The 15,502-nt window shown below is 42.0% G+C and overlaps 1 protein-coding gene across 2 annotated transcripts in view; it reads left to right on the top strand.

The window, feature by feature from the left end:
- LOC126188487 (beta-mannosidase) overlaps positions 1 to 15,502 on the top strand; it is a 253,080-nt gene that overhangs the window by 142,950 nt on the left and 94,628 nt on the right. For both annotated transcript variants that reach the window (XM_049930100.1, XM_049930094.1), the window contains one exon: positions 12,925 to 13,115. In XM_049930100.1, coding sequence (XP_049786057.1) covers positions 12,925 to 13,115 — 191 coding nt within the window. The remainder of the gene's footprint in view (positions 1 to 12,924; positions 13,116 to 15,502) is intronic.

Genomic DNA, 15,502 nt, shown 5'->3' with positions numbered 1-15,502 from the left:
AATTCACACATTATTTCACAGGCTGGTGGAAATGACTATGAATTAAGTGATTTGAGAATAGCTCACCCCCCACGTATAATGGTTAGTAAACTAGCTATATAACATAATAAATAAAAAAAAATTAAATGAAATACAAGTAAGACAGTGTTCACAGCTAAAATTAAGCTAAACTCTACACTAACACAACTTAATAGAAGTCTAATCAACACACGATGCACTAAACCTAAGTGTTGTTTAGTAGCAGAAAATATTCAAAGTCCCACACTGGCAAAATGAGTTACAGTCCAGATGGAGTGTCCAAATTCAGAGTCCTAATCAACTTCACTCACAAAAATACAATTCCTGCTGAACTTCTGGCAGGAAAAAAATCAGAGTCTTGACAACTACAGAAAAATTCCAAGACCTCAAGAAACCCATGTGATATATTCCTAAGAGTCACGACTATTGATGCAAAAAATTCCTATCACTGGAAATGTGCATGAGTAAATCACCTCTCAGGTCTTGCCTCTTCAAACTCGTACCAAACCATGGCTGCAAGATGGGCGCCACCCTTTTAATGCCATGGAGCTCCCCTCCATACAAACACCCTGCATCTGTGTCACTTAATGATTTTGAACTTTCAGCAGCCTGCTTCAAAACTTTTTATAAGTTAATGATATCAAAATTCTGAATGCATCACTAGCTGCATGCTAAAATTTTAAACAAGAGTGATACATTACACTTAATTAGTTTGCACAAAATTTAAAGTTAAACAAATGAAAAGTTTTATTGCAGTGCTAAAAATCAGTTTATAATCTCTCTTGTCATTGAATTAATCACAATAATGATAAGTGTAATAGTATTTAAGTCATGCATGAAACTATGCAACTTTATAAACAATTGATCAAAAACACAATAAAATATAAAATCTTATAAATTAAATGTTGGATGTGGTGTGTAAGAATGTGCGCCAATGTATACTGCCTTGCTGACTGTGTATGTGTCTTGTAATAAATTATTTGCAGAATTTTTAATTAAAGTTCAAGCTTAATTAATTATGATGTGACACATGTGAGTAGTTCAGTCAATGTGCATTACTAAGAGCTACAATTTGAGTGTTTGATCTCTATCGTACCATAAGTATTATAAAAGTTATTAGAGATTTGCTGCATTTCAGTAATAAAATCATCTTTATGCTGTATATTCTCACATATATTAATTACAAATCATATCTGCATACTGGCAAAATTGTGTCGATCTCCTGTTTGATTTGACATATTGTCATTTGCTATATCAGTTACGGTTTCTGCTTTAGGTGTGCAAATACAAACAATTTAAAATAACCCTTTGGGTGTGCTGGTGGCAGAACTGACTTAAAATCCACTCATTTGAATCTGACAGAAGCCAATGTGTGCTGTCCCCACCACTGAATTACATGACACTGAGAGCTGCTGTATGCCACCCAACCTTGGCCAGAGGCGTGCTTGCACAGAGTCTGCATCGTGGAATGTGTGCAAACTGAATGCTGCTCATGGCCAAAACCAACACCCACAGTCAAATACAGGCTGTCATGTCACAAAGTATGCCTGTGCTCACCACCATACAGTCCAACACTGAGCCACTGTCACATCAAACTGCCCCACGAAACTGTGTATTGCACTATTCAATCAGCTGCCCAAATGCAGACCCACAGTGAGGTCCTTTCAAATCCTGACAGCTTCTGGCGATACTGTATCACAGAGATTGTACCTCAAATCATTTGCATACCTGCTGATGGTGTGCATATGTAAAAAGTTCTATTGGCATTTGGCCATATCTCCTAGGTACCTCACTTCTTTTTGGTTGGCAGTGGATTTTGTAACTCTTTACTAAGGCTGGAGTACTTTCCACAATATGACCTTATAACAAAACTGCTTCATTATGCCACATTTTAAGGAAGTATATTTTTTTAGTATATGCACAGAAACATGCTCTTCAGTAGTAGACATGGACTTTACATTACTTGATGAAAAGAGGACTATAAATGTGAGCAATGGTCTGATATCCTTCATGACTATTTTGGGGAAGTTTTTATGTCTCTCCAGAGTATGGATTACATGTGACCTTCACTGTTCAGGAGGTTACATCCTTCTGGTTCAGTACTGTCCATGAAGGGAATGAACATCATTAAGCAGTCTAGCAGCATATATTTGGATGTTTATAATGGGCATCAGTTATATGTATTAGCAACACCTGTAAATGTAATTGACATTGGAACTGTCCACCATGAGAGTTTCTGTCAAATGCCTGCTCTACAGATAGCCTCTATGTGCTTTCACTTGTAATGAAACTTCTTTGTTACGTTACATGGGGAGGCAGTGAAATTTTGCTGGGGCAATATTTTTAACATTGAAAAGAGATTATTTGATTTAACCATAAAAACCTCAAAAATTATTCTTGTGTTCCATAGACATTCAAGACACCTGTAATCATGGGGGTGTTTCTTACTGATCACATTGGCCTCAACCACTCAAAGACTTACTTTGAGACAAATGTAAATGTTTACTGCTAGAACAGTTTTCAAAACATTACACTTTAGTAATTAGTTCTGCAGTGACACATATATAGTTCAGTTGATTTCTTATATGTATCTTAGTTCAGTGTAACTTGGACTAATCTGCTTCCTGCGGCCGCTGCTATTGTTGCTGTTGAAATAGTCATTGCCTTGGTCCAGTTCATCTGCTAACTGGATCAAGTTGTGCAAATTCCATGAAATAATCCAGGTACCAAATCGTTTTAAATTGGTTTATTTATGACAAACTGCACCACTTCTTCTTAGTGGGAGCCCACTCCACGTAACAGGCTACATAGTCACAATACTGTATTACAACCATTAGATTATTGCACATATGTACAATACAGTGGTTGCATCTCAAAACTGTGTCCAACTGACCCCCTTGAGCCTTGTGCTCCTACTATGTATATGTTTCTTAACAATCAAGTCAACAAAGCTAAAGTGCAAATTTATTAAATTAACAATTAAAAGTTTAACAATTTTATTAGTAACTATCCACAAAACCTCGCTTATTTTATGCTGTGACACTGGCATATACAATAATAATAAAAAAAGACTTTTACATAGGATATACATCATATTATATAAAATACTGAAAGATAACAATGGTAGCCCATATTTTCTTCATTATGGCTTCATTTGTAAATGCAAAATATTGTGAACATATATTGGACAAGCTTGACCTACCAGTACACAAATGGAATCACAAATTTTATGAGATTTAATATATTACACGAAGTCACTTATTAGATACCATAGGAATTGCAGAACTTTCAAAACAGAAATGTAAAACAAAACAAAAATGGCTGGTTTATTTCACACTGTCCATCCAGTAATGAGTCTTTGTGGCACAAGAGTCTTTTTCTGATATAAAGTCTTCAAAGTTTCAGCTGGTTGATCATCCCAGTCATGCTAATGAATTTCAGCAACAGGCATATGAGCTGCAAAGCATTTTGAGAAAGGTGCAAAGCAAACCTTTGCCACCATGGATATTAAAGAGCTACAGCTACTACATTGTAAGAAGGTGTTTCAGATTATCTGGAGTAATTTCTAGGAGCAGCCTTGGCTGCTTATTGGTTTATCTTGATATTATCCTCAAGACCTACTTACTGAGGAGTATGTATGATGTAGAGATATATACAATTTGGAGAACACTGGTGTAGATGGGACATCTACTCCAATTCCTTGGGTGCTCTTCAAGCCATTCCATATGTGTATCCTGCAAAGAAATGACTCCAATTTTTGCTTACAAAGTTAGGGAAAGAGATGACATCCTACTGAGTACTGAGACTTGTAGGAATTTGTGGCACTGTATTGGTGGATTAACCAACTGAGAAACAATACTTTTGGAAGTGCTGGGTAAACACCATCCCCCCTCTTTTTTTCTACATACAGGGGTTCTATTATTGTGGAAGAACATACTCAGCCTCCCCCCATGAACCATGGACCTTGCCGTTGGTGGGGAGGCTTGCGTGCCTCAGCGATACAGATGGCCGTACCGTAGGTGCAACCACAACAGAGGGGTATCTGTTGAGAGGCCAGACAAACATGTGGTTCCTGAAGAGGGGCAGCAGCCTTTTCAGTAGTTGCAGGGGCAACAGTCTGGATGATTGACTGATCTGGCCTTGTAACATTAACCAAAACGGCCTTGCTGTGCTGGTACTGCGAACGGCTGAAAGCAAGGGGAAACTACAGCCGTAATTTTTCCCGAGGACATGCAGCTCTACTGTATGATTAAGTGATGATGGCGTCCTCTTGGGTAAAATATTCCGGAGGTAAAATAGTCCCCCATTCGGATCTCCAGGCGGGGACTACTCAGGAGGACGTCATTATCAGGAGAAAGAAAACTGGCGTTCTACGGATCGGAGCGTGGAATGTCAGATCCCTTAATCGGGCAGGTAGGTTAGAAAATTTAAAAAGGGAAATGGATAGGTTAAAGTTAGATATAGTGGGAATTAGCGAAGTTCGGTGGCAGGAGGAACAAGACTTTTGGTCAGGTGATTACAGGGTTATAAATACAAAATCAAATAGGGGTAATGCAGGAGTAGGTTTAATAATGAATAAAAAAATAGGAGTGCGGGTTAGCTACTACAAACAGCATAGCGAACGCATTATTGTGGCCAAGATAGACACAAAGCCCATGCCTACTACAGTAGTACAAGTTTATATGCCAACTACCTCTGCAGATGACGAAGAAATAGATGAAATGTATGACGAGATAAAAGAAATTATTCAGGTAGTGAAGGGAGACGAAAATTTAATAGTCATGGGTGACTGGAATTCGTCAGTAGGAAAAGGGAGAGAAGGAAACATAGTAGGTGAATATGGATTGGGGGGAAGGAATGAAAGAGGAAGCCGCCTTGTAGAATTTTGCGCAGAGCATAACTTAATCATAGCCAACACTTGGTTCAAGAATCATAAAAGAAGGTTGTATACCTGGAAGAATCCTGGAGATACTAAAAGGTATCAGATAGATTATATAATGGTAAGACAGAGATTTAGGAACCAGGTTTTAAATTGTAAGACATTTCCTGGGGCAGATGTGGATTCTGACCACAATCTATTGGTTATGAACTGCAGATTGAAACTGAAGAAACTGCAAAAAGGTGGGAATTTAAGGAGATGGGACCTGGATAAACTGAAAGAACCAGAGGTTGTACAGAGTTTCAGGGAGAGCATAAGGGAACAATTGACAGGAATGGGGGAAAGAAATACAGTAGAAGAAGAATGGGTAGCTTTGAGGGATGAAGTAGTGAAGGCAGCAGAGGATCAAGTAGGTAAAAAGACGAGGGCTAATAGAAATCCTTGGGTAACAGAAGAAATATTGAATTTAATTGATGAAAGGAGAAAATATAAAAATGCAGTAAATGAAGCAGGCAAAAAGGAATACAAACGTCTCAAAAATGATATCGACAGGAAGTGCAAGATAGCTAAGCAGGGATGGCTAGAGGACAAATGTAAGGATGTAGAGGCTTGTCTCACTAGGGGTAAGATAGATACTGCCTACAGGAAAATTAAAGAGACCTTTGGAGAGAAGAGAACCACATGTATGAATATCAAGAGCTCAGATGGCAACCCAGTTCTAAGCAAAGAAGGGAATGCAGAAAGGTGGAAGGAGTATATAGAGGGTTTATACAAGGGCGATGTACTTGAGGACAATATTATGGAAATGGAAGAGAATGTAGATGAAGACGAAATGGGAGATAAGATACTGCGTGAAGAGTTTGACAGAGCACTGAAAGACCTGAGTCAAAACAAGGCCCCGGGAGTAGACAACATTCCATTTGAACTACTGATGGCCTCGGGAGAGCCAGTCATGACAAAACTCTACCATCTGGTGAGCACGATGTATGAGACAGGCGAAATACCCTCAGACTTCAAGAAGAATATAATAATTCCAATCCCAAAGAAAGCAGGTGTTGACAGATGTGAAAATTACCGAACTATCAGTTTAATAAGTCACAGCTGCAAAATACTAACGTGAATTCTTTACAGACGAATGGAAAAACTGGTAGAAGCCGACCTCGGGGAAGATCAGTTTGGATTCCGTAGAAATGTTGGAACACGTGAGGCAATACTGACCTTACGACTTATCTTAGAAGAAAGATTAAGAAAAGGCAAACCTACATTTCTAGCATTTGTAGACTTAGAGAAAGCTTTTGACAATGTTAACTGGAATACTCTCTTTCAAATTCTGAAGGTGGCAGGGGTAAAATACAGGGAGCGAAAGGCTATTTACAGTTTGTACAGAAACCAGATGGCAGTTATAAGAGTCGAGGGGCATGAAAGGGAAGCAGTGGTTGGGAAAGGAGTAAGACAGGGTTGTAACCTCTCCCCGATGTTATTCAATCTGTATATTGAGCAAGCAGTAAAGGAAACAAAAGAAAAATTCGGAATAGGTATTAAAATTCATGGAGAAGAAGTAAAAATTTTGAGGTTCGCCGATGACATTGTAATTCTGTCAGAGACAGCAAAGGACTTGGAAGAGCAGTTGAACGGAATGGACAGTGTCTTGAAAGGAGGATATAAGATGAACATCAACAAAAGCAAAAGGAGGATAATGGAATGTAGTCAAATTAAGTCGGGTGATGCTGAGGGAATTAGATTAGGAAATGAGACACTTAAAGTAGTAAAGGAGTTTTGCTATTTAGGGAGTAAAATAACCGAAGATGGTCGAAGTAGAGAGGATATAAAATGTAGACTGGCAATGGCAAGGAAAGCGTTTCTCAAGAAGAGGACTTTGTTAACATCGAGTATAGATTTAAGTGTCAGGAAGTCGTTTCTGAAAGTATTTGTATGGAGTGTAGCCATGTATGGAAGTGAAACATGGACGATAACTAGTTTGGACAAGAAGAGAATAGAAGCTTTCGAAATGTGGTGCTACAGAAGAATGCTGAAGATAAGGTGGGTAGATCACGTAACTAATGAGGAGGTATTGAATAGGACTGGGGAGAAGAGAAGTTTGTGGCACAACTTGACTAGAAGAAGGAATCGGTTGGTAGGACATGTTTTGAGGCATCAAGGGATCACAAATTTAGCTTTGGAGGGCAGTGTGGAGGGTAAAAATCGTAGAGGGAGACCAAGAGATGAATACACTAAGCAGATTCAGAAGGATGTAGGTTGCAGTAGATACTGGGAGATGAAGAAGCTTGCACAGGATAGAGTAGCATGGAGAGCTGCATCAAACCAGTCTCAGGACTGAAGACCACAACAACAACAACATACTCAGGATCTGAGCAATGATCGGACAATAATATTAGTTTTGAAGAAGAGAGAGTGATACAGGGAACAAAACACAATTTCTTCAAAATAAAACTCAAAAGTATTGAAATTCTGTTTATTAATCACCAAGCACACTAATACTAGCACTTTATAACATGTACCTGTTACCTACAATGTATCTAACTGAGAGAATCTAGCTTGTATGGGATTTGTACATATTATCTTACTGTCAAGCAGGAAACATACATATATTTTCTGTATTACCATTTTAACAGTTTTAAACATTGGCTAGTAACATGAGGAAAAAGATCAACAATTGAAGGAACAATACAAGTGGCAGCTTTCACTGTCCATAAACACCTGGCATTTTCAGTTTTAAGAAGAGTTGCAGTCGAAACTGAAATATTTTATTCACAAAGAGTTGCAGTCAAAACTGAAATTTTTATTCACGACAAGTGGCACCAGCTTCACTAGTTACAAATATTCATTTCATAATGATTGACCTCTAGCTTTGAGCTCCACCTATCATTACATCAAATAATGAATGTTGGTGTGTTGTGCCTCACTAGAATTATGAGAATATCAATTTAAATTTGTTTGTGAATATTATATTTTGATTGAAATGTCAGCAACATACTTGGAACAATTTAAGAGAAAAATTACTTTTCCAAATATTTTGAGGAAGTGTCAACATTGAGGAGTAACACAAGTCAGGTCATACTTCCATGAACAATCTCTACTGCGCTGCCTAAAGATATAACCCTTCTCCATTTACTGATGGGATTTTGTTGATTTCTGACCAAATGTTTCATTGCAATAATATCAAATACAAAACATTACATTTGAGCTTACTGCTGAGGATCTTTCAGAGGAGGAAAAAGTTTGTAAAGTTTGTACTTTTATTGGTTACATCATAAATCACTGTTAATGATTAATCTTCGTATTTGTGAGGTAAGAAATCCAGAAGTAAATCACTATGAAGTAGAGAACAGACAATATTGATTACATAAGCTGGCTTTCTTTTAATTAGTATTGACTGAAAAATATATATTGCGGCTGACCATAAAGATGATGACTTGCAGAAAGCGGCAACCAAAAGACTATTATGCATTGATCTTTTGGTCACAGCCATCTTCTTGAAATAAAACACACACATAAACAGAAGCAGGCACACATCATGCACATATGACCACTTCAACTTGCCAGTGCAGCCAGAAAACAACTCCTGCATTGAGCAAAAGCAGAAATACAGAGTGGGGGAAGGGGGAGGGGGTAAGGGGGATGGAGAGAGGGAGGGATAGCAGAGACTGGTGGAGGGAATGATGAGGAGGAGAAGAGTGCTGTGTAATGGAGCATTCAGGGATTAGATGACAGCAGGACAAGGGTGCCAGATGCAGCATTGGGAGGCTATGGGGGATCAAGGAGGGAGGGAAGAGCATAAAAGAAGAGGAGCGGAGAAGGGGAAAGATCAGTGAAGAAACTTAATTAGTAGAAGGTGATGGACAAAGGGGGCAGAAATTTATGGGTGGAGGGTGTGGGGCAGTGCATTACTATAGGTTCAGGCTGGAAAATTTCAGGAATGGAGAATTTGTTGTGAGGATAACCCCACCTGCACAGTTCAGAAAAGCTTGTGACAGAAGGGAGGACCCAAATGGTCCAGATTGTAAAGCAGCCATTGAAACTGAGCATGTTGTGTTCAGCTGTTTGTTGTGCCACAGGGTGGTCCACTTTGCTCTTGGCCACAGTTCAATAGTATCCATTCATCCTGTTGGGCAACTGGTTGGTAGTCATACCAATATAACAAGCAGTGCAATGATTTCAGCAGAGCTGTTATATGACACTCGTGCAGCAGAGCTGTTATATGACACTCGTGCTTTCACAGGTAGCCCAGCCTCTGGTGGGGCAGGATAAGACTTGACAAAACTGGAATAGGAACTGCTGGATGGGTGGATTGGGTAGGTCTTGTGCTTGGGTCCACAAGGATATGAGCCTTGTGGTAAGATGTGGGATTGGGAGTGGTATAGTGATGGACTAGGATGTTTTATGGGTTGGGTAGTGCAAGAACACCAGTTTACGAAGGGGTGGGAAAGATCTACACCAAGATGTCACTCATATCAGGATATGACAATAGATTATCAAAGCTCAGATGAAGATGTGGTTCTGTTTTTCCAGTCCTAGGCATCACTCTTCCATTGCAGGGATCAGGAGAAGGAGACCAGGTCTTTGACAAGTCTAACATTTTTAAATTTGAGTGTAGGGTTGAAGGTAAAGTGTCTCTATAGGGCTGAAACTTATATGAGTTGAGGATTTTGGTGGAAAGGTTAAGAAAAGAATTCCAGGTCTGTATTACCTCTATATTTAGCGGAGTGTTCGTACATAGTTTTTTGGGATGTGGCAAGTGGATCAGCTAGACAGTGTCTGGGTGCTACAAATGGTAAATGAGGAGGAACACTGTGGGTAGGATAGGGGTTGTGATCGTGGTGCCACAAGCTGGTACCAGGACGTCAGTAGGTTGTATAACTTATGAAGGTGATGTGTGGAATGCACTTCCAGGTGCTGGAGAACAAGCAATTCAGTTTTACAGCTGTGATGTATGTTGTAGGTATTGCATAGTAGCAGTATCTGCAGAGGTGATTCTGATTGCCAGGATGAATGGTACCGCCAATATGTGGCCAAGAGTAAAGTGGACCATCCTGTGGCACAACATGTTGCTAAATGTAACTTGCCTGATTTTGATGGCTTCTTTCTACCCAGGCCGTTTGGATCTTCCCCTAAACCACCTGCTCTACTGAACAACACATATGGGAGTTATCCTTACAACATATTCTCCACTCCTGTAATTATCCTGACTTCAACCTATGGAAACATACTGTCCCCACACCCTACACCCAGCATTTTCCATTCCCTCTACCCTAAATACATTTATCTCCTCACATCTATGACACACTGCACACTCACCTTCTACATGCTCCCCAAAATCCATAAACTCTACAATCCTAGAACCCTCATTCCAGCTTGTTGTTGTACCCTCACTGAAAGAATTTTGGCCCTCATTGACCTACACTTCAAACCAACTGGCCAAAATCTAGCTTCCAACATCAAAGAAACTTACCACCTCCTTCATCAACTCTTCGTTATTCCCAAACCTTTACCTCCTGTATCCCTACTCATTGCTGTTGATGCCACTGCCCTATACACCAACATCCCTCACACCCGTGATCATTGCTGCTATTGAACACTACTTCTTCCAAAGTCCTTCAGACTCCCAGACCCATTGCCTTCTTCTCATACATCTTAACAGCTTTACCCCAATGCACAACTACTCTTTTGAGGGGAAGGTATATAAACAAACCTGTGGCGCTGTGATGGGTATATGCACAGACCCTCCTACACAAACCTGTTTGTGGGCCAAATAGAGGAAACCTTCATAGCCTCCCAAACTCCTGGTCTGGTTCATGTTCACTGATGATATCTTCATTATCTGGACTCAGGGCCAAGAGACCTTATACTCATTCCTTCACAACCCCAACACCTTCTCCCCCATCCACTTCACCTGGTTATCCTGAACACAGCATGGCACCTTTCTGGACATGGATCTCCTCCACTCCATCCACACCTCTGTCCATATTAAACCAATCAACCACCAACAGTACCTGGATACCAACAACTGCCACCCTTTCACACCAAAACATCCATTCCATACAGCCTACCTGGAGATGGCATACCTGCAGTGACAAGAACTCCCTTGCCCTCTATGCTGAGAACTTCACAAAGGCCTTCACAGATAGGCAACATCCCCCAGACCTAGTAGAAAACGGATTGCCCATGCCATTCCCCAAAAATTCCCTGTCCTCCCACCATCCCTAAGAACCAGCTACAAAGGAGCACACCTTTGCCACTCAATACCATCCTGGACTGGAACAACTGAATCACATCCTCTGTCATGACTTTGATTATCTCATCATGCCCTGATATGAGGGATAGCCTACCCAAGTTCCTTCCGACTCCTCCTAATGTGGTGTTCTGCCATTCCGGATCATATCCCTGTGCTAGACTCAGATGCAAGGCCTGTCTAATCCACCCACCAAGTAACTCCTATTGCACTCCTGTCACAGGCTTATCCTATGTCAGAGGCCAGTCACCTGTTACAGGAGCCGTGTCATATACTGGCTCTGCTGCAATCATTGCACAACTTTTTATATTGTTAAGACTACCAATCAGCTGTCCTAGGGTCAATGGCCACTGCCAAGCTGTGACCAAGACATAAAGAGGACTATCCTGTGGCACAACTAGCATCCGAACAAAGCATGCTTGATTTCAATGGCTGCTTCACAACCCATATCATCTAGATACTCCCCTCTGCCACAAAATTTTTTGAACTGTGCTGATGGGAGTTATCCTTACAATACGTTTTCCACTCCCAAAATTGTCCCAGCCTCAGCCTATAGTAATGTACTGTCCCCACAGCTCCCAACCAACAGTTTCCACCCTCTTTGTTCTATCATCTACTCCCAACTCAAGCAAGCCCCTCACCTTCATTACGTGTCACTCCCTGGCAACACATTCGCTGGTCTTTCCTCTAATTTACCCCTCTCATTTCCCACTCAAAGCCCCTCCCTCCTCCAAAGGCTGCTGACACTACACCCTGGTATCCCACTCCATTCCCCATACCACTCTGAATTGCTGCTTTTGTTCAGCATGAGAAATGCTTTCTGATCATGTGGCTGGAGATCATGGTCATGTGTGCCTGTGAAGTGTGACTTCTTGTGTTGATATGTGTTTTACTTCTTTTCTGACAAAGGCTTTCACTGAAAGCTCAGTGCATAACAGTCTTTTTCTTGTGCCTGTATACAACTAAGCATCTCACCTTTGTGGTGAAAAGCAATCTAACCTTTTCATAATATTATTGATGTACCAATCTGAACTTTCCATTGTTTAATATTGAATTGATACATTTGTCTGTGTGATGAACAGGATACTAGTATCATAGCTTTTCTTTATCTAGGAGAATGAGGGGGAGAGGGCAACTGCTCTTCACTGGGTATGTTTGTAGTCTTGCATCACTGTTAGGAGGAGTGCCTTGAAGTGAGGGGCTGTTTGGCTGCAGTCTGTAATTGCTACTACCAAGCCAAGGCACATTTACTTCCAGTCACAAAGATGTGGCGAAATGCTCTTAACTCATTCCTAGATTGGGAACTTCTCCCTGATACATAATACCTTCTGCAATTAGATGACACTTCAGTGTTTGCCACTTATGGCAAGACACCTATTTGAAGAGTGCACCATGTTTTCAAATGAAACTACAGCACATATCATGGCAGCAGATTTGTGCTATGGCATGGCACTAAAGGCATGCAATAACTTAAGAAATTGTGTTTCACTACACAGCACTTATCAAAGTTTTTGGAAGGAACTTTTAGTTTAATATTTTGGGTGAAAAATGTTCGTTACCCTCAGACTCTTTGGAAAATGTACAACAATTGTTCCTAATGTGTAATATACTGTTGATATTTTTAGCTATTTATAATTTCATCTTTTTTTCTGAGCACCATTACTACTAAATTTTAGAGAAGATGAATTAGCCAAAACTTTGGTACATTAAGGTTTTGTTTTTTAAGTATGGTTGCTTACAAAAGGAACCATAAAATGTCAGTGTTTCCTTTTGGCAGGTTGCTGATGAGCTAGGAATATTGATCTGGCAAGACTTCATGTTTGCATGCAGCATGTATCCTGCAAGTGAAGAATTTCTAACAAATGTCAGAAAAGAGGTTGAATATCAAGTGAAGCGTCTGAGTCATCATCCAAGTATTGCCATATGGTCTGCCAACAATGAAAATGAAGGGGCTCTTCGAGATAATTGGTTAGTAAAAGACTTCTTATATAAATATAACAAAGTTGAAAAACTCTGATATTCTAGAAAGAATAAGAAGAAACAGCTATACAGAAATGACATTTTTCATTTCCACCTGTGGTGTCACTATCTAGTTATAGTAGAACTTGGAATAATTTGTAAGGAATGGTGGTGTAGCATTGTGCCAAACTACTGCTGGGCAGTAAGCATAGTGTGGAATGATATGGGTCATAGCAACATGTTCACACAAAAGGATTATGAAACCAACTAGCCACATTTAGCAGTAAACTGCACCACACAGTGGTAATACACTCCTGGAAATTGAAATAAGAACACCGTGAATTCATTGTCCCAGGAAGGGGAAACTTTATTGACACATTCCTGGGGTCAGATACATCACATGATCACACTGACAGAACCACAGGCACATAGACACAGGCAACAGAGCATGCACAATGTCGGCACTAGTACAGTGTATATCCACCTTTCGCAGCAATGCAGGCTGCTATTCTCCCATGGAGACGATCGTAGAGATGCTGGATGTAGTCCTGTGGAAAGGCTTGCCATGCCATTTCCACCTGGCACCTCAGTTGGACCAGCGTTTGTGCTGGACGTGCAGACTGCGTGAGACGATGCTTCATCCAGTCCCAAACATGCTCAATGGGGGACAGATCCGGAGATCTTGCTGGCCAGGGTAGTTGACTTACACCTTCTAGAGCACGTTGGGTGGCACGGGATACATGCGGACGGGCATTGTCCTGTTGGAACAGCAAGTTTCCTTGCCGGTCTAGGAATGGTAGAACGATGGGTTCGATGATGGTTTGGATGTACCGTGCACTATTCAGTGTCCCCTCGACGATCACCAGTGGTGTACGGCCAGTGTAGGAGATCGCTCCCCACACCATGATGCCGGGTGTTGGCCCTGTGTGCCTCAGTCGTATGCGGTCCTGATTGTGGCGCTCACCTGCATGGCGCCAAACACGCATACGACCATCATTGGCACCAAGGCAGAAGCGACTCTCATCGCTGAAGACGACACGTCTCCATTCGTCCCTCCATTCATGCCTGTCGCGACATCACTGGAGGCGGGCTGCACGATGTTGGGGCGTGAGCGGAAGACGGCCTAACGGTGTGCGGGACCGTAGCCCAGCTTCATGGAGACGGTTGCGAATGGTCCTCACCAATACCCCAGGAGCAACAGTGTCCCTAATTTGCTGGGAAGTGGCGGTGCGGTCCCCTACGGCACTGCGTAGGATCCTACAGTCTTGGCGTGCATCCGTGCGTCGCTGCAGTCTGGTCCCAGGTCGATGGGCACGTGCACCTTCCGCCGACCACTGGCGACAACATCGATGTACTGTGGAGACCTCACGCCCCACGTGTTGAGCAATTCAGCGGTACGTCCACCCGGCCTCCCGCATGCCCACTATACGCCCTCGCTCAAAGTCCGTCAACTGCACATACGGTTCACGTCCACGCTGTCGCGGCATGCTACCAGTGTTAAAGACTGCGATGGAGCTCCGTATGCCACGGCAAACTGGCCGACACTGACGGCGGCGGTGCACAAATGCTGCGCAGCTAGCGCCATTCGACGGCCAACACCGTGGTTCCTGGTGTGTCCGCTGTGCCGTGCGTGTGATCATTGCTTGTACAGCCCTCTCGCAGTGTCCGGAGCAAGTATGGTGGGTCTGACACACCGGTGTCAATGTGTTCTTTTTTCCATTTCCAGGAGTGTAGTCGGAGTGGGCAGGATTGTTTTGCCACATCAGGAGATGACTTGTTATGAGCTATGTGACTAGATGCAGGCCTTTAGTGTAACAAATGTTCACTGGAGCCATAAAAATAGAAAATTTCAAGGCCAAGGCATTTTGAGTCCAGCAGCACCACCATGATGACAGGTCCATGCCACCCGCCCTCCTTGCAGGACTTGGTGCCACAGTCATCTGCGCCAACCACCAACTGACTACTGCCAGAGGGCAGCAGGTTTGTCATATGCATAGCAGCCTTCCTCCACCTCCACAGTGGGCATCACTGGGCCTGGATCACCTAGGCATAGGCATCCACCACTGTGGAATGCCTTTGCAGTGCAACACACGGATCACACTGCCAGGTCATTGGCCATCACTCTGCCTGACATCAGCATTGCAGGACACTGTCACTGTTCCTACTTGCCAGGACACAAGTCGCTACCTGTGAGCCTTTGCCAGCCTGGGTCACTGAAGTGGGCTGTGTCTGCCTCACGTTTCTAATGATGTTATGTGGATCAGGAGCTTATAGAGTATTGTTTCTTAGTCATCAGTGTATCTACTAGGACCCACCAGCCTGTCACCTCCACCACTCACCCTACTGAGCACCATTGTGACTCATCAGCGATGTCAGGGATGTCAGGAGAGCAGACA

This window comes from Schistocerca cancellata, chromosome 1 (genome assembly GCF_023864275.1).
Source record: "Schistocerca cancellata isolate TAMUIC-IGC-003103 chromosome 1, iqSchCanc2.1, whole genome shotgun sequence".
In the NCBI taxonomy this organism is placed as follows: domain Eukaryota; kingdom Metazoa; phylum Arthropoda; class Insecta; order Orthoptera; family Acrididae; genus Schistocerca; species Schistocerca cancellata.
Note: the sequence above shows the minus strand (reverse complement) of the source record. Positions and strands in the feature narration are given on the sequence as shown.